The 21,098-nt window shown below is 43.4% G+C and overlaps 2 protein-coding genes and 1 non-coding gene across 3 annotated transcripts; all 3 read left to right on the top strand.

Annotated features, from left to right (window-relative positions):
• The first annotated feature begins 6,195 nt into the window (after positions 1-6,195).
• On the top strand, positions 6,196-9,145 carry LOC107303792 (cation/calcium exchanger 1). Its single transcript, XM_040522866.1, has one exon. The coding sequence runs from the start codon at positions 6,500-6,502 to the stop codon at positions 8,204-8,206; it is 1,707 nt and encodes a 568-aa protein (XP_040378800.1). The 5' UTR covers positions 6,196-6,499; the 3' UTR covers positions 8,207-9,145.
• A 3,490-nt stretch (positions 9,146-12,635) lies between these two features.
• Positions 12,636-12,706, top strand: TRNAG-GCC. Its single transcript has one exon. It is a non-coding gene; the product is annotated as a tRNA-Gly (tRNA).
• A 5,404-nt stretch (positions 12,707-18,110) lies between these two features.
• On the top strand, positions 18,111-21,086 carry LOC102706273 (glucan endo-1,3-beta-glucosidase 8-like). The gene is made up of 2 exons (XM_015834974.2): positions 18,111-18,774; positions 19,689-21,086. The coding sequence occupies exons 1-2, from the start codon at positions 18,410-18,412 to the stop codon at positions 20,803-20,805; spliced, it is 1,482 nt and encodes a 493-aa protein (XP_015690460.2). The 5' UTR covers positions 18,111-18,409; the 3' UTR covers positions 20,806-21,086.
• The last annotated feature ends 12 nt before the right edge of the window (positions 21,087-21,098 follow it).

The raw sequence follows: 21,098 nt of genomic DNA on the forward strand, positions 1-21,098 counted from the left end.
ACGCCGGCCGACCATCGATCAAAACGATCGATATGCCTGTTCACGTACGTAGCACGTAGTATAATATCGACGCAGACGCAGACGCAGGCGCGCGTAACCGTGTAACAGCACGCAGTATGATATCGCACGCTGATATATCTTATTATGTCACTGTACGTACGTGCGTGACTGCGTGGCGCTCGATCGGGAGTCGGGAGCAGTACTAGACGTGCGCGAATTCGATCGGCGCCCCGAGATGTCGTGGTCGATCGCTCCCGATCTGTCCCAACCGGGTCAGGTCACACCAACGGGTGGGTAATTGATTTTTGATGGGTCGCGGATCGACTCGCGGTCACGCGGCAGCACGTACGCGTGACAGCGGGCGTAGCTAGTAGTAGCTAGCTAGGCAGAAGAGGCCGCCATTCTCATGTCCATGTCCGGGCGCGCAGGCCGGGCGGGTCGGTGTCCTTCGCTCGTGCGGGCTCGATCGATCGGCATGTCGCGTCGTGGTGCACACGAATCGACTGGACGTTGTCGCTAGGGTGCATACATGCGTCAATACGTACATCCATTCCAAAATATAGGGATGATTATTTTTATTTTTTAAAAAAGATGTATGTTTGTAAATAAATAATAACTTATAAATAATATATATATATATAGCGATCTAAATACCAACATAAAAAAATAAAATGCAGTAAAAAATCTTTAAAATAACTTAAAATTTAAGATAAAAAATTTAAATTTTGACTTAGGTTATGGCCTTATAAGTATAAGTAAAAAGATAGACGGGTAAACTGTTTGGTAGACATTAAGATTAAAAAAGACTGATATTTTTGAAAAAAATAAATAAAAAGTAAATAAAAACGAAAGGGTACCTGGGAATAAAATGAGAATAGTTTTAAATGAGAAGTGATTGGTATGATAAATATTAATATAAAATGATTATATTTTGACATATAACATTTAAATCATGTAAATACTTATATTTTGAAATGATGGGATTATATATATATGCATACCGTTACTGTACCATCCATTAATTAGTGTACCAATTATTGCCTGTGTCAAATTGTTCTTCGATTGATCGGCTGCTTGATAAAGTGATAAGTTGTCGAGCAGTTCACTGGTAGCAGACAGTTGCACTCAAATGAAAGTGACTTATATATATATAAGACCATTAGATATTTCTATTTTCAAAAAAATCGTTAAACCGGATTATTTCCTACCTAGTTATTCCATCACCATCTATCGCCTAAAGTCGTAGAGTGAAAATACCACTCTACCTTATCATTTCGATATTAATTCCATATATGGATATGGAGTGTGAATTGTATAAGGAGTATATAGATATGTGACCATTAGAAAACACGGTTTTTTACATAAAAGAATACACGGTTAATAATACACATTCTCTTCTTTTCAAATTATAGATGCAGGACAGATATATAGTACTGTATTTACTCTTCTTTTCATATTATAACATATAAGTCGTTTTGTCTTTTTGAAAAGTCAAATTTATTTACGTTTAACCAATGTAGTAACATTCTTAACACAAAAAATATATCATTAAAATATATTTAATTCTGGATTTAATAAAACTAATTTGGTAGTATAGATATTTATATGTTTTATTATAAACTTGAACAGATTTGATTTTTAAAAATTGAAACATCCTGTGACATATAAAGGAGGGAGGAATAGGATATATAGATGGATAAATCGATCGATCCGTCGTCACCCCACAGCCACACGTACGTGCTCCTTTCATATTTCAATGGATAATGCTATTGATTTTCTCATACTATTCAGCTTATTTAAAAATTTTGTGTAAATATATAAACTTAAGTTATAATAAAAATATAATTAATAATAAATTCAATCACCATAAAATAAAATAAATATTAATTACATAAGTTTTTTTAATAAAATAAATAATCAAACATAGAATCAACGAAGTTACCTGATACGTACAATACGAACAGACTACGCCACAAGGCCAAAAGGCAATGGGAAGGCCACCGCAGGGACACAAGTCTCAGTACGTAATCGAGCTCTGTTGTATAGGAATATATCTAGCTTAGCTAGCTGACGCGTCACGCGCGCCGGCCGACCATCCAACGAACATATATACTCCCACGTCGTAAACCTGCTCATGTAGCACGTGATGTACACGCACTCAAACGCCTAACTGAACGCCTAACCGGTAACACGTACTATATGTGATTTCACACGAAAGTGGCACTTAGTCCCCGAAACATATATGATTAACGAGCGGCCTTGATGTAGAGCAAGTATAATAATAGACTGAAAGCCAGCTAAATGGTAAAGTGGGGTAGAGATAGAAGGAAAGAGATAAGAATGAGCTATAAATTTATAGTCAGAATCAAAAAAATCCGTAGCACGTGATGTACACGCACTCAAACGCCTAACTGGTAACACGTACTACGTGTGATTTCGCACGCACGTGGCACTTAGTCCCCGAAACATATATGATTAACGAGCGGCCTTGATGTAGATCAAGTATAATAATAGGCTGGAAGCCAGCTAAATGCTAAAGTGAGTAGAGATAGAAGAAAAGAGATAAGAAGCGAGCATTAAATTTATAGTCAGAATCAAAAAAATCTGTGAGAGAGACAAGTGGGTCCTATATTAATAATAAAGAGTTAACTAATATATGAATGAACAGAATGAACAGAGAAGACTATAAAAAATATAGCCGGCTCGTTGCTATGTTATTAGCCTTGCTTTAATGGACTCGATCACACGATTGCCCCTGGCCGAACCAAGCGATCGGATGGGTAACTTAATTTGATCCGTCGGGGAAGCTGGGTAGCGACGGACACATGATTTAGATGATATGTATTCAAAATGTTATGGATTAGGAACGTTATTTGATAACTAAAATATTAAAATTGGCTTGTATAACAAACATTTAGCGACGATACGATATATGTTATATATAACATAAAATTGAGTCTAAAATCATATTTTATTTAATAGATTATAACATAAAATTGTTAAACATATAGAAATTAGCTAGATATGAAACACCTAAAGAATGAAAACGATGAATTGATTAGAATTCTTATAATTTAGATGGTAACTTTGTTACGCTCCATATTTTAAAAATAAGTTATAGTGTTCTTATCCTTTACTTGCAAGAAGAATTTACTTTAATGAATATAGCTAAACAATCATTTAAATATTGTTGGTACATCTTTCTTCATAAATTGTTTTTGATCCTCTCAACACCAGTAGTTGTAATAGGGAGAGCAAGCACTAATTTGATAAGTATATAAACGAGATCATACCGAATAACCTTCCATGTTTTAATAAAATGAAGCATCTTAGATAGTGTTGACCTCGAAAATAATTCGACCTATCACACACGAAGACCTGAGAGTCTTTCTTAGAATTCTCTAGTGCAAGACCTAAATTCTTAGATTGCGTAGGCGTGCTAGTCAGTTTGATCTTGCAACTGAGAAGATAAACAGTAAACCAAGTCGATCGGCTATCGAGCCGATAGGTAACGAAAGATCTAGTCGATCAGATGTTGATGTAGTAGCACTTAGTCGATAGGATAAACGATCGGCTGTAAAAAACTTGGATCGGCAGGAAACTTATAGAAACATACTTGAATTAAATATTAGACCAACGTAATCAGCCAAGTTACTTATTAATCTTAGTCGATCGGACGATCCCCTATAACGAGATCGAACCAAACATACATAGATCGGACTTAACCAAGACAGTATGCAGTCAAGCACGATATAATTATAGGAAACATGAAGATCGATAAGGCTAATAAATAAAGCGATGAATTACTTGGAATAAATTAAACAAACAATGAATACTTTGTTGCGATTGGCTAACACCAACTCGCATGTAATTCTCTTAAGCCGATGCAACACAAATAAATATCTATCTAATTAGATCAAGCTGATTGGTGTCAATAGTATAGCCAACTAATAGTTTTAATTCATCTATAGTCAATCTAATAGCCAATTTATACAATAGCTACCTATAAAACATATGCAATCTTGTCTTACCTGTCATACACATGTTATGTCTTGGCATCCGTGCTGCAGTTGACTATAAATCTATAGCTTACTATTCTTTCTCTTATCTCTTTAAAATATATCTATAGTTGGCTTATTGTCTATTATTATACTTATACTGATAAAATCTCGCTTCCATGTCTTACTTCACAGTTCACACGGACGTTGGTAATAATCATCATCATAACACTAGTACCACCAATCGGTGGCATGAACGGGGCTATGAATCGCGCGAAAAAATCGTTAGGAAAGAAAAAACATACTCCCTCCGTCTCAAAATAAACCAATTTTTCACTCTTTACTTTTAATTTTTGACTCTTCGTCTTATTCAAAAAATTTTTTGATTGATATTTTTATTAGATGATAAATTATAAATAGTGCTTTATGTATGACTAATTTTTTTTAATTTTTTTAAAAAATTTTAAATAAGACGAATAGTCAAATGTTAGATACGAAAACCAGATAATTCGTTTTTTTTACAGAGGAGTACGCCGCAGCAGACGCGTTGCAATCCGGTACTAGAGAAACTACTTCCAACACGACAGCATCCAATAAGCGACGAGAGACGACTAACCTATCTGCCCTGTCGGTATTGGTATCCGGCACAATCTTTTCGATGTAATTACTCTTATAGGTTAAAAATTAAATTTTCAATTTTTAAAATTAAAGTTAATTTTAGATTTTTTTACTGGATTTTATTTTTAGTCTTTTTTAATAGCTAAAAATACATATATAAATTACTTTTTATTTATAAACATGCCATTTAACTTTTTTTCTTATAAAAGTAGATGCACCACTGCACAATCCGGCCGCCACGTACAGCCAGGACCACCCCCGCAGCGCGGCGTGAGTGATACGTTTAGGGTGTGTTTAGTTCCAGGGATAAAATGGTTGAGATAGATCGTAACAAACCTATTCGAACCCATTCCTCAGGTTTGCCTCGTTCTCCCCTTCTCCCTCTCCTCCCTCATCTGTACATGGCGGCACCGGCGGGGGAGGGCGCAAGTGGCCATGGCTGGCGGGGGAGGGCGCAGGTGGCGGCGGGGTTTGGCGCACGTGGCCGCCGAGGAGGGCGAAGGGTGGCGCCGGGGTTGGGCACAGGTGGCCGCCGGGGAGGATTGCACACGAGGCTGATTTTCTGGATTTTGTGCTTGGTTCAGATCTTGTGCTTGCTGTGAATTTGTGCTTGATGTAGATTTTGATGCATATTCAGAACATGAAGCCTCTCTAATTTTTGTTCACATATTGTTTTTTTCAGCATCCCCAACAACTCATCTATCCCACTGAAAATAGAGGATAAAGACTACAAATTAAGCTCCAATAGAATGGTCATCCTCTCATCTATTTATGGATGTCATCCAAAGAGATATAGAGGATATGATACATGGATGATCTGTTAGAGTACAACAAGATATGAAGGATGAAAATGTTTTAGATGATCATCTAAATGAAGATATAAATGATTAAATTTAGATGAGCTGTTGGGATGCTCATAGAGGCTGCTCTTGCTCTTTTATGGATGGATGAGGAGCATGCTTTTAATTTTTTTCCGCACCATGTATTGTAGATGTATCGTGTCATGGGATAAATGCTTTTAATTTGTGTTGTAATTGTATGCATTATTTGTGGTTATAGTTAATGGTAAAGCGTATCCACCATTTTATTTATTGTGAAATATCCGATTTATTTTATTAAAATTATTTAAAATATTTTAAATGTACAACTATGCATTTATTTACTTTAGGTTATTCATATATTAATTCTATTATTGAATATTTTATTTTGGATATGGTATGCAAGTCAGACAACTTCATCAACTTATTATAGGGAGGTTACCGCATTCAACCATTTTAAATTCACCCCTCAAACCAGACAGGTGATGGGTTCATTTCATCTTATCTCTTCCCTTCAACCCAAAAAAAAAAACCAGAACCAAATAGAAAAATAAAACCAATTATATATATATATATATATATATATATATATATATATATATATATATATATATATATATATATATATCCGCGAAGCAATCACAGCCTCACCTGCCGCGATCCCCAATATCTCTCCTGGTCTCTTGCCATTCCGCTTCCTCGGCGCACCACCGCAACCGCCTAACTTGCACGGAGCACGGTTGCACTGCACGCCCCCACTTCCTTCCCGCGTTGATTTACTTTCTCCACCACTATTAATGCGAGGACGGCCCAACCGCAACCCCTCTCTCGTCATCTCGTCGTCCGGGGGGCTCTCCAACTCTCCATCCTCTCTGATCGCTTCCCGTCCTGTCCCGCTCCCGGTTCGCGCGCCACGCACTCGACACGCCTCCCGTTGCTGCTCCCCCACCGCGCATCCCTCCGCTCCCCCCGCGAGGCCGCGACCGCCTCCGCACCGAGATCCTCAGCAATCGGCGCGGGCATGCCGTCCTAGCCTCTACTGGGCTAGTGGGCTCCCCCCGTTTTATGGCGATCCTGCGCAGGCGCGGGTACAGTGCCGCCGTTCCCAGCGCCTGCTTCTTCCTCCTCCTCCTGCTGCTGCTGCTCGTCCTGTCCGACTCCCGCCTCCTGCCCACTCGCCGGGGCCATGGCGGCGTCCTAGAAGGGGTGGTCCTTAGGGGGAGTGGCTCTGGTTCTGGTTCGTCGTCGTCTGGCGAGGAGCAGCGGAGCTGCCAGGAGCTGCAGTCCATCGCGGGCGGGGAGGCCAGGTGCCTCTACCTCCAGACGCACCCGCCATGCGCGCCCGCGGGGTACGTGGATTACCTCCGGCTCTTCTACTGCGGGTTCGCCCACGCGCCAGCGGCGGGGTACGCGGCGGCCGTGCTCTGGCTGGTGGTGCTCTTCTACCTGCTCGGCGACACCGCGTCCGAGTACTTCTGCGCGTCGCTCGAGGGGCTCTCGGCGGCGCTGCGGCTGCCGCCGGCTATCGCCGGTGTCACGCTGCTGTCGCTCGGGAATGGCGCGCCGGATGTGTTCGCCAGCGTCGTCTCCTTCGCGGCCGGCGACGGCGGGGGCGTCGGGCTTAACAGCGCGCTCGGCGGCGCGCTGTTCGTGTCCACCGTTGTCGCTGGGGTGGTCGCGCTCGCCGCCGCCTCGCGTGCCGGCGGAGGCGGCGTTGTGGTGGAGCTACGCGGGTTCGTGCGCGACATCTGCTTCCTCCTCCTCGCGCTCTGCTCCCTCCTCGCCATACTAGTGACCGGCACGGTCACCGTCTGGGTGGCCGCGTCCTTCGTCTCGCTCTATGCCGCCTACGTCCTCCTCGTCTGGACCTCCCATTGCTGCTCCGAGCCGGGCAAGCCGCCGCAGGCAGAACTCACCGCGCCGCTCCTCCTCGACGACGACGACGGCGTCACGTCTCTGCCGTCCTACTCCAAGACCTCAACGCCCTCGAGAACAAGAGCTTACCTGCATTGGCTCCTCTCCGCAATCCGCATGCCGCTGTACCTCCCGCGCCGCCTCACAATTCCGGACATCGCCGCGCACCGCTGGTCCCGCCCCTGCGCCGTGGCGTCCCTCGCGCTGGCGCCGGTCCTCCTCGCCGCCACCTGGACCTCGTCGTACCGTCACGGCCTCGCTCTTCTCCTCGGCGGCGTCTTCCTCGGCCTGCTCCTCGGCGCGCTCGCCGCGGCCACGACGGACGCCGCCTCCCCGCCCCGCGGGCGGTGGCGCCGCGTGCCGTGGCTGGCGGCGGGGTTCCTGATGAGCGTGCTGTGGGCGTACACCCTGGCGCGCGAGCTGGTGGCGCTGCTGGTGGCAATCGGGTACATGGTAGGCGTGAAGGCGAGCGTGCTGGGCGTGACGGTGCTGGCGTGGGGGGACTCGCTGGGCGACCTGGTGTCGAACGTGGCCATGGCGCTGCACGGCGGCGCCGGCGGCGCGCAGACGGCGGTGTCCGGGTGCTACGCGGGCCCGCTGTTCAACACGGTCGTCGGTCTGGGCCTCTCGCTGGCGCTGGCGGCGGGGTCCCAGTACCCGGCGCCGTTCGCGATCCCGGCGGGCGGGGCGGTGTACGAGGCGGTGGGGTTCCTCGTCGCCGGGCTGGCGTGGGCGCTGCTGGTGGTGCCGGCGAGGGGGATGCGGCTGGACCGGGTGTACGGCCTGGGCCTCATCGCAATCTACCTCGCCTTCTTCGCCATCCGCGTCTTCGACAGCCTCGGCCTCTGGACATACTAGCCTAGCCAGCAACCACCAAACTCCCCCAAGCGACCGTGCAGTGCAACTAACCTACCACTGCTCTCGGAGCGCCATCAATGGCGGCCACTCATGTAGCACGTACTCCACCTACCTAGCTAGCGGTAGCAACCTAGTGAGATCGAGCGATAGATCAAGACCAGATTTTTTTTGTTTGTGTACATGACTCACAAGAGCCTTCAGCTAACAACAGTGATGTCGCAACTGTTCATATCTTCGTTTGGCATCCTGTCGCAATCCGCCATTAACCAACGGGTACAAGGATTAATTTCTTCATTTGCACTCACAGGTCACAAACAACAGCATCCCTCCCGATCGATCGACCGACCACTCGATCCCCCCACGTTTTTACGACGATCCGGGCATCGACCGTCGGTTGGTCGAGCCATTCGCAGGCCGGGGGACCAGTGGCGTCCATTAGTTCGTCACGTGTGCTTTCCCGTTTAGTACTCGTATTAGCGAGGCCTGTCGCTTGGGCGTCGTCGTCTTCCTTCCTCCTCTCCGAGAGCGAGGTCGGGGACAAATCGAGGAGGGGAGGGCGGGCCTTGTTCCGCGAACTAGACGCAACGTCGGCTAATTGGTGGTTTAGTTTTAGATGTTGATTTTTGCGTTGCCCTTTCAGAAGAAAAGGTTAGGTGATTGCATCATCTTCGTGTTTCTTCTTGTCAACCTATGCACTAAACTTGTCATCTTCGCACACTAATTGGCCTTCTTTATTTGGGGGGCAGCATCTAATCTGCATGCTACAATAATGCTGAACTTTCTGTAAGATAACATCAACGATAATTTTGTACTCTCTCTTTTTTTTTAATTGACCACCTTTAAATTTAGGTTTGACTCTTTGTACAATGAACATTTGCTCATGTAATGGCCAAATAAGGCTTACCTGCTCTTATAACAAACATATGTTAATAATGGATTAATTAGGCTTAAAAGATTCGTCCGATGGTTTTTAGACAAGCTATAAAATTTGTTTTCTTATTCGTGTCAAAAACCTTTTGACATCTGGTCAAATGTCCGATATAATAATAAAAAAAATTTCACGAACTAAACACACCCTAAATGCTAAAGAAGATGATCATGGAGATCGTCGCGATTTTAGAAGTAACATTGGTGAAGCATGTTGACATTACACATCTCCCGAAGATTATGCCATGAAATCTACTCTTTTCGGATGAATTAGTGACAGTGACATTTTAAAAACTTATTAAGGACGTCATTTTGGAGGTATTTACAGCGGTGTCTATATGAATTGATTCAATGATAATAGCAGTAACATGATTCAGACAGATGACTGGTCAACATTAACTTAGTTATTCTCTAGCACTACTAATTCTTTAGCTCAATGACAGTCATATTGGTGGCGATTAGAGCGGAATTCGATCGACTTATAATCAACAATCGATTTTTGGAGATATATTTTACTAGTTTGAGAAATACAATGACTACCCACAAATTTTTTAAGTAGTTTTTCTAGTTAGAATCAAGCTATTAACTTATAATTTACTATTATTTTTTCTGCCATATCGGTAATAATTGGCCGTAGATTTCGTAAAGAAAAGATCGGACTGACATAGATAAAGAACTTCACTTATTTGTTCACCTGGAACGCGCTTATGTTTGATGCCTTCGTTCCTGGTCTCCACGCGGTAACGCGAGGCCATGGGATCGAATTTGTCGTCGTAAAAGGCATGTTCTTGTTGATTTTTTTTCCCTCGCTTCTTTTATTGCGTGGATAAGTAGGGTTTAAGCAACAAGCATGGCATCTGCTGCTGCTTTACTTGGAGCGGCAGCTACCACTGCGGGATTTCGCGCGGCACTTGCAGGCAAATAATTGTCACTCTCTTACAACTGTTGCCTCTCTTTTTTTTTCTTGGATCTGCCGATTTGCTTGTATTGATAGTGAATTTCTTTCTAGTGAGTTCAAATAGTATAACAAACTATTGGCTCTAATTTATCTATAGTAAATCTAATAGCCAATTCATATAATAGCTACCTATAAAACATATGCTACATTATCTCACATGTCATTCACACGTTGTGTCTCGGAGTTCGTGCTACAGCTGGCTATAAATCTGTAGCTCATTGTTTTTCTCTCTGCTCTCTTATCTTTTAAAATATGTTTATAGTTACTACTAACTTATAGTCCGCTATTATACCTGCTTTTCTACAACTGACTGTCAAATACTAATGAGGTCCTAAAATATAATTATTTATAGATTATTTAACACAGATTAAGATTAAAAAAGGACTATTGTATTTTTCTATAAATAAGCAATAGATGTACATGGAAGGGTAGGAGGGAATAAAATATGAAGACTGTTAAATGTGAACTGATTGGTATAACTAGTAATACTGTAAATGGTGACAAAATGTTTATATTTTAATATAAGAATGTCATCTCAAAGTACTTATATTTTAAAAATAGAGAGATTAAGTGTTATTGTTTTTTTGGTGTGTAAATAGGTCGTAGTGCAACGCTACTATTTCCCCTTAGTGAGGCCGTGTGTTAGGGAGCTTAAAATTCTGAGAAAAAAGCTAGTGAAGAAGATATATTCTATTTAATTTTCTAGATTCTAAAATATAGATTTTCAAAAGATAGTTCTAACTTCTGAGGAGTAGTTTTTTTTTTCTTTTTGAGGTAACTCTTAGGAGAAGTTGCCACCGCTAGAAGCTACCATAAAAAGAATGTGATCCACAGGACGCGGTACTTTGTTGTGCGGCTTTATCTGCACACAAAAAATACGATGTTACTAGGTTAGGTTGTTTAGATAGGGCTAAACTTTTTAGCCCCATATCACATCGAATGTTTGGACACTAATTTGAAGTATTAAACATATACTAATAAAAAAACCAATTACATAAAAATGAGTGGTAATCCACGAGACGAATTTTTTAAGCCTAATTAATCCATAATTAGAGCATGTGTACTGTAGCATCACATAGGCTAATCATGGATTAATTAAGCTCAATAGATTTATCTCACGAATTAGTTCAAGATTATAGATGAGTTTTATTAATAGTCTACGTTTATTATTTATAATAAGTCCTTGTCCCAAACAGCTCCTTAACATCTTCATTGCAGGTCCAGGGATGGTACCAGCGTTGAAGAGAAGGAATTAAGGGAGCTTGGGTCTTTCTTAAGATCCAACTAATCCTCAATAGGCAAGAGGCTGACGACATGCATGTTTCCGGGCGTTTATTACTCACTCCATTCCCTCCATCTTCCGAGGACTTTAGGATTTTTTTTTCAATCCCACGCAAAGCGATATACAACCAAAAAACTATGCCCTTATTATTTCGTTTTTATTTATATTTATATGCTAAAATTTAAATTTTTAATCTTAAATTTGTAGTTTATTTAGGGTTTATTTTCACCGAAGTTTATTTTCCAACCTTATCTTTTAGATCACTAAGAATACATGTTTTATTTATAATTTATTTTTCGCTTGCAAATGCCATTTGACTTTTCACATACCCCCTATTATAATCTTCATTTTTTCTGAAAGTTCCATGCATTTCCTCTATTTTTTTCAAGTTAAATATAATTGTCGCTTAGTTTATCCAATTCTAATAAATTTGTCTCACACTTTTTCAACATTCAAAGCAATGATTACTCTAAATAAGATTTTTGTGAGAAAATATTTTTGGTGAAAGATGAAGTCATTATAGGATGAAAGGACTATATGGTTGTATTCTTTATGAATGAAAGATGAATGAATTTCTAATTTTTTTTATAGCTATTTAATGATATAAATAATAGAAAATCTACTCTAGAAAAATGAGACGGTGAACTCTTATATTGTTTTTTTGAAAGAAATATGTTATTCAGTAATTTAAAAAACGTACATTTAAGAGTTTTTTTAAAAAAAAGGTCAGAATAATATAAGACAAGAACACAACAAACTTCCTCGCCGTATCTGATAATGGTTATATTAAGCATAGAAGGGCCTCGGTGAGCACGGACACGGTTCTTCCCCTCGTCTAACCGCTCTTTCGGCCGGTGAGGCGAGCAGATGAGCGCGTGAGCGACACCACGAGAATCGCGCGGTTTGCTGCCTAGGCCAAAGCTTCGGTGTTTTTTTTCCGTTGCACCGTGCAAGACACGACGGAAGACGCGTGGTCCGTCCGGGTAGCAGGGGCCGGTACCACTACCAGCCTATGCGTGTGTTGGTTTTCCACTGTGCCGTCAGCCCGTCACGCCAGCCAATAGTGTCGCCGTCCGCTGGATGGGGCTCCCCGTCGTCCTCCTCGCGGCTCTGTGTGCATACGCACGGTGAAAGGGAAAAGAGTTTTTGTCGGGCTCGCTGCGGTTTTCTGGTACTGTTAGCTGTCTTAACTTGTTAATGCTTAAAAGTGATACTGCTATTACCAGCTGAGGATTCTTCTCAAAACCCTAGCTGTCAGCAAGGCACCAGTGGTCTAGTGGTAGAATAGTACCCTGCCACGGTACAGACCCGGGTTCGATTCCCGGCTGGTGCATAGTTTGTTCTTTTTGTTCTCTGATTGCTGATGCTTCTCTCTGTTTACGCTTTCGGCTGTCGTATAAACCAGTCCGCACTACGCGCTGCGCCGAGCAATAGTCCAGATGGGCGGACCCGGACGCAACAGCGCCACAGATGGTCAATGGTAGGGGCTGCAGCAGCAACAGATCAACGGGGCTTGCGTTGCATATGATCCGATATGCTGTGCGTGCGTGCGTGCTGATCCCCGCATGTGCGCCACGCACAAACCACCTGCCCGTGCTTAATGCTCCGTAACTCGTAGTTGTACACGCGTGAGCTCATATAAATGAGTTATTCTGCTGTGACGGCGATGTTAGTAACAGAACCTATCAGTCGTACGTACTTTGCGCTATCCATCCTTAACCTGAAGGAAATAAATATTTCAATTTATGCTCCTCGACCATAAAATCAAATAGTGTCTGTTTGACTGTTTATATTCAGTGCAAATATAGTTCCAAACAATACTAAAGTTGGTTTTAGCTGACAAGCTCACGAGACATATTAACTTGGCAAGGAAAACAAATTAAAAATGGTGAGGTCCAAATACAAGTCACAAGATAAAAGGATAAAAAAAACATAGGGCCTTATATGTAGCCAGCAACGACACAATCGAGGCCAACGCTAAGCCCCTATCTTTGTCAAGACTTGATCGTACTGATTTATATGAGGTAGCAGAAGGTGATAAAAGAGAGAAGATACGGAGGAGGGGGAATGGAGAGGACATGTTGAGCCATGGTAGTTGTGAGTAAGGGAAAGAGGATGCATGACTATAAAATAGCCTCGCCAAGTTGGGTGGTCGAGGCCAGTCAATCTCTTCACTCACGCCTGTTAGCTCGAGCCCACTAGTCACCTCTCTTTCATGCGTCAGTTCTAGAAGCAGTGGGAGATAGTGACAAGGAGCTTGGCCCATATCTCTACGACGGTAGTGCGTGAAAGGGGTTGCGATGGTACGGGAGGCTGTGGTCTATGGTGGTATGAGGGAGAAGCACGGTGAGTTCGATGGTGCTACGACCTAGTAGATCCATATCAATAGAGGTAGCATAGTGGGCAGGAGGAGTGAGGGTAGCCGTGGCCGACGGGCACATCTCCGTCTCCAACCTCTCGTTCTCTTTATCCTCCTTGCCGATGGCCTTCTCGCCATGCTTCCTCTCTAGTGGCGCTCTCGACGTGCTTCATCTCTAGCGCATGAGCGGGGCTCTCTCTCGCCACTGTAACTGCCTCACCATAAGCAAGCCAGAAGATTGGAGAAAGAAAGTAGAGAGAGTAAGAAGAGATGTGGGGATAGAGGTAGCGAGAGGAGGTGATGATGAGTTGAATGGAGTGGATTACGCTAATATTTTTATCCGATTGTGTGGTTGACATGTGAGCTCCATATATATTTTTGTTTTTAATTGTTCTTCCAATACCATATAATTGCGACGTTAACGCAATATGTAATGTTGACTAAATTAAACCAGCCACATAAGCTAAAACCACTCTACCCGTCTGCGGTTGAGGAGGTAAATGAAACTCAACTAATAGCTGAGAGTCGTAGAGTGGACTTTTTGGTAACCTGAATGGGTTGTGCAGTTGTGCTCCCTCCACACATGAGTCCAGAAGATTGTCGTATTGAGGCCTAACTCTGTCAAATACAAAATGCACCGTGCCCTTTTTTCTAAAAACATCCCATCGAATTTTTGGACACCTAAATAAAACATTAAACATAAATGAAGCAAAAAACTAATTGCACAGTTATAGAAGAAATCTTGAGACGAATCTTTTGAGCTTAATTAGTTTATGATTAACCATAAGTACAACAGTAACCAACATATGCTAATGCGGATTAATTAGACTCAAAAGATTCGTCTCGCGATTTCTAGGCTAGCCGTGAAATTCGTTTTTTCATTCGTGTCCGAAAACCCCAACCGACATCCGATCAAACATTTGATGTGACGCTTCTCTCAAAAATTTTCTCAATCTAAATAACACCTAAACCTCCTCATGAACCACTATTTGTCCTTTCCTCTCGCTATCCCAACCTGAAAACAGACTGCAATATTACGCGGTGAACCACCGCACAGCTGCACCCCCGGCCGGCCACCTGCACACCCCGCCAATTTTTCACCAACGAACGCGAGAACGAAACGAAAGTATAAGAAACCTGTTGCACTTGGCTACAAAAAACTGTTCATTTTATTCGTCCTGACAAAGCAACGAAAACGTTCTAGTCTTCCAGAGCTTAAATGGTTCCCATAGACAGCGACGCCCGGCAAGCGGCACAACCTGCTAGGCTTTTCTACGCGTCGGCCGGATGGGCAGAATCAAGTTACAAACACCCACCAAATCAGGTGGATAGCAAACACCAATATGCCTTTTTTTTTTCCTCCCTTTTTCGTGCTAAATGGTGTGTTTTGAAAAATAAAAAATTAATCAAATTTTCAAGTTTATAATAACTAATATTTAATTAAATATAAGCTAATGACTTTACTTGTTTACTTTTGCTATTGATCAAACGTTTGATTTTTTGTTTTTTTGTCAAACACGTGCGCAGTGCATGGGGAGGGTGTGTATGACCTTTTTAACTTAGGTGCATGCTTTTAAATTATCATCCAACAGTAGTGACCAGAGTTGACTGATGGAATTAAAATTTTTAAACATTTAATTTTTAGGTGAACCCTTACTTGTTTTATGTGCCTAATTAGCCAAGCTGCATGTAGCAGTTGCGAACGCGTGGCGAGGGGGAGAGAGAGATCAGGAAAGCAACCGGCCGGTGTGCTCAAAAACGGATCGATGGAAGCAAAAGTCGATTGGCTTCGTTAGATGGAACGAAAAACAGGTGTGGTTTCGTACAGAAATAATTATCGTTTTGATTCCCGTGGGGCTCTTCTCTTTCCCTTTTCTTTCGCATCGATCAACCATCTTGTTGGGATGAAGACATTATTATTCTCTACTTTTTTTCTTTGACGAGCTTATTACAGGGACAGGCCGGCATGATGAACGCTTGTGCCGGAGTATTTGTTTTGTTTACACACGGCATGGAATGACGGTACCAGCTAATCCTACCTTACTGTCTATCTTATAAAAGAAGAGGAAGAAGAAAAGCAGCTGTCTATTTTTCAATGCTTTTTGTACCATGAGCTGTAATGGAATAACACCCTAATTTCATGATCTTGATGTCATGGCATGAGAAAAACTAACCTATGAGTACTTAGCATCACGCGATGACACACATGCTTGTTATCTTTACGGTAGTATCTGCTGATGTGTTTTACTAGTAGTAGAATCATCAGTACAAGTGATCCTCTAACTTTTCATTTATGATTTCTATGGCTAGTAAGGTTGTTTTATCGTCAATAATTGATGTGCTAGTATAAATATGCCCAATCTATTAGCTAAAAAAAATAAAGAGTAACTTTGTAGTGCCATCTACTAACCTTAGTATTCTGCCGTTAGTATTACGGTGATACGTAGAAATATCTTAACCGTTGATTTATGAGTTATACTGCTAGTAGAAAATATATACTAATATTAATAGTTAATTTGATAGTATAATATATAATCTATTGAACTTAAAAAATAAACAAACTAGATTGGTTATACTGCTAGAAGAGAGCACGTTAAAACATCTAAAAATGAATAATCTAGATTGATTCCTAGACTATTGTAAAACGCTTGCTGTCATTAGGTCCTAGGATCATGTGACAAGTATTATCCTACAACTTTGGTTAATTGACAAAATGATTATGCCTTGGAGCTAAAATCAACCATTTGAAGAAAAATAAACGTTCATATTTTTTTTCTTTTTGAAGGGAAAGGCAAGAAAATGTTTCAGATCTATGGTTCTTGGGGCTGTCGTGAAAAACTGGTGTCACAGTACATGGGCGGTGATTTCAACTGTTACTACAGTGCATTAACATTGTTCTATCTCTGTCTTAGCGCTGTGTATCAGTGTGACAGTGTTCAGTTTGCTAGCTTAAGCATAGGCAGAGGATGTGAGCCCATTATGTGTGTTCCTCGTGCATGGCGCATCTAAACAGACTTGATGCGACATTAGCGTTTTCCATGTCAGCGACATGCAAGCCAAGCGGGACGATGAGTAGAACAGGCTGCTCCTAATTAGCTTGAGAGGCTAAAATATTTCAATTTAAAATCTGCTTGGTTGATTTCCTTTTTGGGTTGTGGCTTAATCACTTGTCTTTTTTTTTCTTCTGCTTTATAAGCTAAAATTTAAATTTTTTCACTGAAGTTTATTTTCCAGGCTTAACTTTTAAGTCGCCAAGAATACATACATAAAAAATTTATTTACGTTGAATAGTCCCACATTGGTTATGGAATGATAAAAGACCTAAGATATAAGTGAGGGGGTCTCTCACCTCAATGACTAGTTTTTGGGTGAAAAAAACTCTTTACGATCCTACAATTAGTATCAGAGCCTAACTAGTTTAACCTCTCTGGCCCGATGAACATAGTGTTGAAGGCCTGATGGACCGTGGGTTTGTGGGACCCACATACTGTGAAGGGGCGGTAAAGCACCAATATGTGAAGAGGGAGATTGCTGAATAGTCCTATATTATTTGTGAAAGGGACAATGACCTAAGATAAAGTGAGGGAGTCCATCACCTTAATAGCTAGCTTTTGGGGTAAAAAAGATTATGATCCTATAATTCATAAATTATTTTTTGTTTGCAAATATACCGCTTACTATTTTATGAAAAAAATCAAACAATCATCATAGATAGAGATGTGTATGTAGCAAAAATTTGTACTTCGTGTTCTTTTGTGCTGAACGGCTAAATGCTTAAATAGATGAACACTTTGTGACAATTAATTAAGGTTACAAATCAATAAAGTAGCTATTAAAGTCTATATATTTATATATATCATTCTAGCATTATTTTTCAATATACTCTGCATTCTACAATAGGCAGGACCTCTGGATTAGATGAGCTGATATGCAGCTGGTTTTAGAGAAGAATAATTTGTGTTGCTTGTATGAACGAAAAACCAGCCTCATCTCTATCTTACTCTCTCAGTTTTACGTCGCTTCAATCTAAAAACAAAAAGGTAGATTTACTAATTAAATTATTCACCTCTCTCCTCCATCTTTACCACCAAAAAGTCTAAACCAAGCATTTCCAGTTGGATGCTTAAGCAAGTCTCATTACTGAATACTTCACTCCACATGTTTGACTTAGCTTTAGTTAGCTCAGCTTTCACCTTGCCCTGCCTGCTTCCTTCTTCTTGCTTCTCCAAGCCGCAGTGCAGCAGTGCAGGTTGTCAATCCATTCTTTTCATCCGTAACCCATCCTCTAATCTCCCAATTCTCTTAATATTTTGCAAACTGCATCAGTGCCTGTGAGTTATTTGTGATACACACGACGAAAGCGCATGTAATAGTCATTCTTGAATGGGAAAAGTTTGAAGCTTTTTGTATTCGTTGCTGCTTTTTCTCCTATGTGGTTCTTCGTCATCACACGTTCAGTTCTATCCAAAATCCCCTGTCCTTGTCCCCCCCTCCAAAAAAGAAGGCCACTAGAATAATCGATCCCCCATTCGCGCCATCCTCCAATCTCCCCCATCATTCGATTCGCACCACGGCCATTAGCTCGAGCTCGAGCGCTCTCTCTGCCTTGCTCTCTCCTTCGCGCCACCGGTTCTTGAGCTCGTTCTTGGATAATCCAGTGGCTCGCCGTCGTCGATCATGGCGGGCTCTTCTGATCGGAGGCTGGCCGTGGTCGCGCTCGCGGCTGCCGCGTTGGCGGCCTTCGGCGGCGGCGGCTGGCTGCTGCCGGCAGCCGACGGGCTCGGGGTGAACTGGGGCACGATGGCGTCGCACCCGCTGCCGCCGAAGTCGGTGGTGCGGATGCTGCAGGACAATGGCATCAACAAGGTGAAGCTGTTCGACGCGGACGCCGGGACGATGGAGGCGCTCGCCGGCAGCGGCGTGGAGGTGATGGTGGCCATCCCCAACAACCTGCTCGACCTGCTGACGGACTCCGACGCCGCCAGGGACTGGGTGCACGAGAACGTCAGCAGGTACAGCTTCGACGGCGGCGTCAATATCAAGTGAGTCCACAGCTACACGATGATCATCTCCTCCATGGTTCAGATTTTGATATGCTCTTCAATCTTCATGGCGCAACCTGTTTTGTATTTTTTTTCCTTCTTACATTCAGCTGATGCTTCTTCAGGTGACGCATAATAATTGTAGCTGTCAGAGTTCCATTGGATTTGGATTGATGTGTTGCTCTTTTTTCAGAATAGCTGTTGAGTTTTTTCATCTGATTATGACATACTTATGCCTATTAATTATACCTTTTGACTCGTGCTCATGGTTCTTGTTCTATTATGCATTCCATGAATGTTTTGAGCTGATCTTTGGTTAAAAGAGTGAAGTAGTTTTTGAAGTGATTGATTACTACGGGTTGACGTGGATATTCTGCTGGCTGATTCAGAGAAGCCTTTTGATCAATAAAGTAGTAACCTTAACATCAACAAGTTGCAAGATAAAGTTATGCCTATGCATTGCATTTGTTCTGTTCAAATTATGTCTGAAGAATCTACCCCTAAGCTTTATCTGCTAGGTGTTTAGGTATTGACAAAAAAATCCGATATGATGTGTCATCAGTACTAGCGATCCTACTAGGATCATCCCTCTGAATTCTTGGCTAAAAAAAGCTATCTTGAAGTAGGGCACTTGATCTAGTTTTAGTGGCCATTGGCATCTAGTAGGCATGCACTAGATGACTACACTCTTTATGACATGTAACTGTTTATTGTTTAACGCAAAGTGTCAAGGAAAGAACTGTTCTTATTTTGTTCAGAAAGGTCATCGTTTGCACAAAAATGTTCAGATAAACAATTCCGGCAATCTTGAATCTATGTTTGTATCGTTTAATCACATTGGCACGTCTCATTAGAATTTGGAAAAAATACGCCGAGATTGGTAATTCATTTTCATTTTGCAACTTTTCCTGCAGATATGTTGCCGTCGGGAATGAGCCGTTCCTGTCGTCTTTGAATGGCACGTTCCTGAACGTCACCTTCCCTGCCCTGCAGAACATCCAGCGGGCCCTCTACGAGGCCGGCCATGGCGACACCATCAAGGCGACGGTGCCGCTCAACGCCGACGTGTACAACTCGCCGGAGGACAGGCAGGTTCCCTCCGCCGGGCGGTTCCGGCCGGACATCGCCGGGCTGATGACGGAGATCGTGCAGTTCCTGAACCAGAGCGGCGCGCCCTTCACCGTCAACATCTACCCGTTCCTGAGCCTGTACGGCAACGACAACTTCCCGCTCGACTACGCCTTCTTCGACGGCACGAGCAGCCCCGTCGTGGACAACGGCATCCAGTACACCAACGTGTTCGACGCCAACTTCGACACGCTCGTGTCGGCGCTGGCCGGCGCCGGCGTCGGGGGCCTGCCGGTGGTCGTCGGCGAGGTCGGGTGGCCGACCGACGGCGACAAGCACGCCAGGGCGGACCTCGCGCAGCGGTTCTACGCCGGGCTGCTCCGGAAGCTGGCGAGCAACACCGGGACGCCGCTGCGGCCGGGGCAGTACGTGGAGGCTTACCTGTTCAGCCTCGTCGACGAGGACGCCAAGAGCGTGGCGCCGGGCAACTTCGAGCGCCACTGGGGCATCCTCCGGTACGACGGCCAGCCCAAGTACGCCATGGACCTGTCCGGGCAGGGCCGGGACACGGCGCTCGTGGCGGCGCGCGGGGTCAGCTACCTCCCGCGCGCGTGGTGCGTGCTCAACCCCGGCGCGACGCCGGAGGCCCTGAGCCGGATCGGCGACAACGTCAACTACGCCTGCACGTTCGCCGACTGCACCTCGCTGGGGTACGGCTCGACGTGCAACGGCATGGACGCCGCCGGCAACGCCTCGTACGCGTTCAACGCCTACTTCCAGGTGCAGAACCAGGTTGAGGAGTCCTGCGACTTCCAGGGCCTCGCCGTGCAGACGCAGCAGGACCCGTCCACGAACGCCTGCAACTTCACCATACAGATCGAGCCGTCCGCGGCCGGCCGGCCGGTACCGGCGACGGCGACGGGCGTCGTGCTCGCGGTTCTCGCCGTCATGGCCACATTCTGAGACTGATCGATCTCAGCACATAGCTACGATTTGTAAAGGTTTCTGCTTGGTTTTGTATATACTTTTGTGCAATGTCTGGTTACGAGCTAGGACGCCTAGGTCCTAGGTCTATTCAACCGAGTTTAAGATTTTAAAAAGCGGTCGGTGTGAAACTAGTTTCTTAGATTTTGGAAAAACTAGGTTTTTCGGTTTCTTGCTTTTAGTTTATTTTTTAAATTATATAACTCTAGATTCTTAAAAACTAAGTATTATTTAAGAGAGCTCATTACTTCTGAAGAATATACGGGAAACTG

The sequence above is a fragment of the Oryza brachyantha genome, chromosome 3, assembly GCF_000231095.2.
Source record: "Oryza brachyantha chromosome 3, ObraRS2, whole genome shotgun sequence".
NCBI classification, from domain to species: domain Eukaryota; kingdom Viridiplantae; phylum Streptophyta; class Magnoliopsida; order Poales; family Poaceae; genus Oryza; species Oryza brachyantha.

What these genes read in the sequence shown, in the direction of transcription:
- LOC107303792 (XM_040522866.1), top strand. Translation starts at nt 6,500, where the DNA reads ATGGCGATCCTGCGCAGGCGCGGGTACAGTGCCGCCGTTCCCAGCGCC.
- LOC102706273 (XM_015834974.2), top strand. Translation starts at nt 18,410, where the DNA reads ATGGCGGGCTCTTCTGATCGGAGGCTGGCCGTGGTCGCGCTCGCGGCT. An exon ending in GACGGCGGCGTCAATATCAA is followed by an intron (nt 18,775 to 19,688) that starts GTGAGTCCACAG and finishes CTTTTCCTGCAG; the next exon opens with ATATGTTGCCGTCGGGAATG.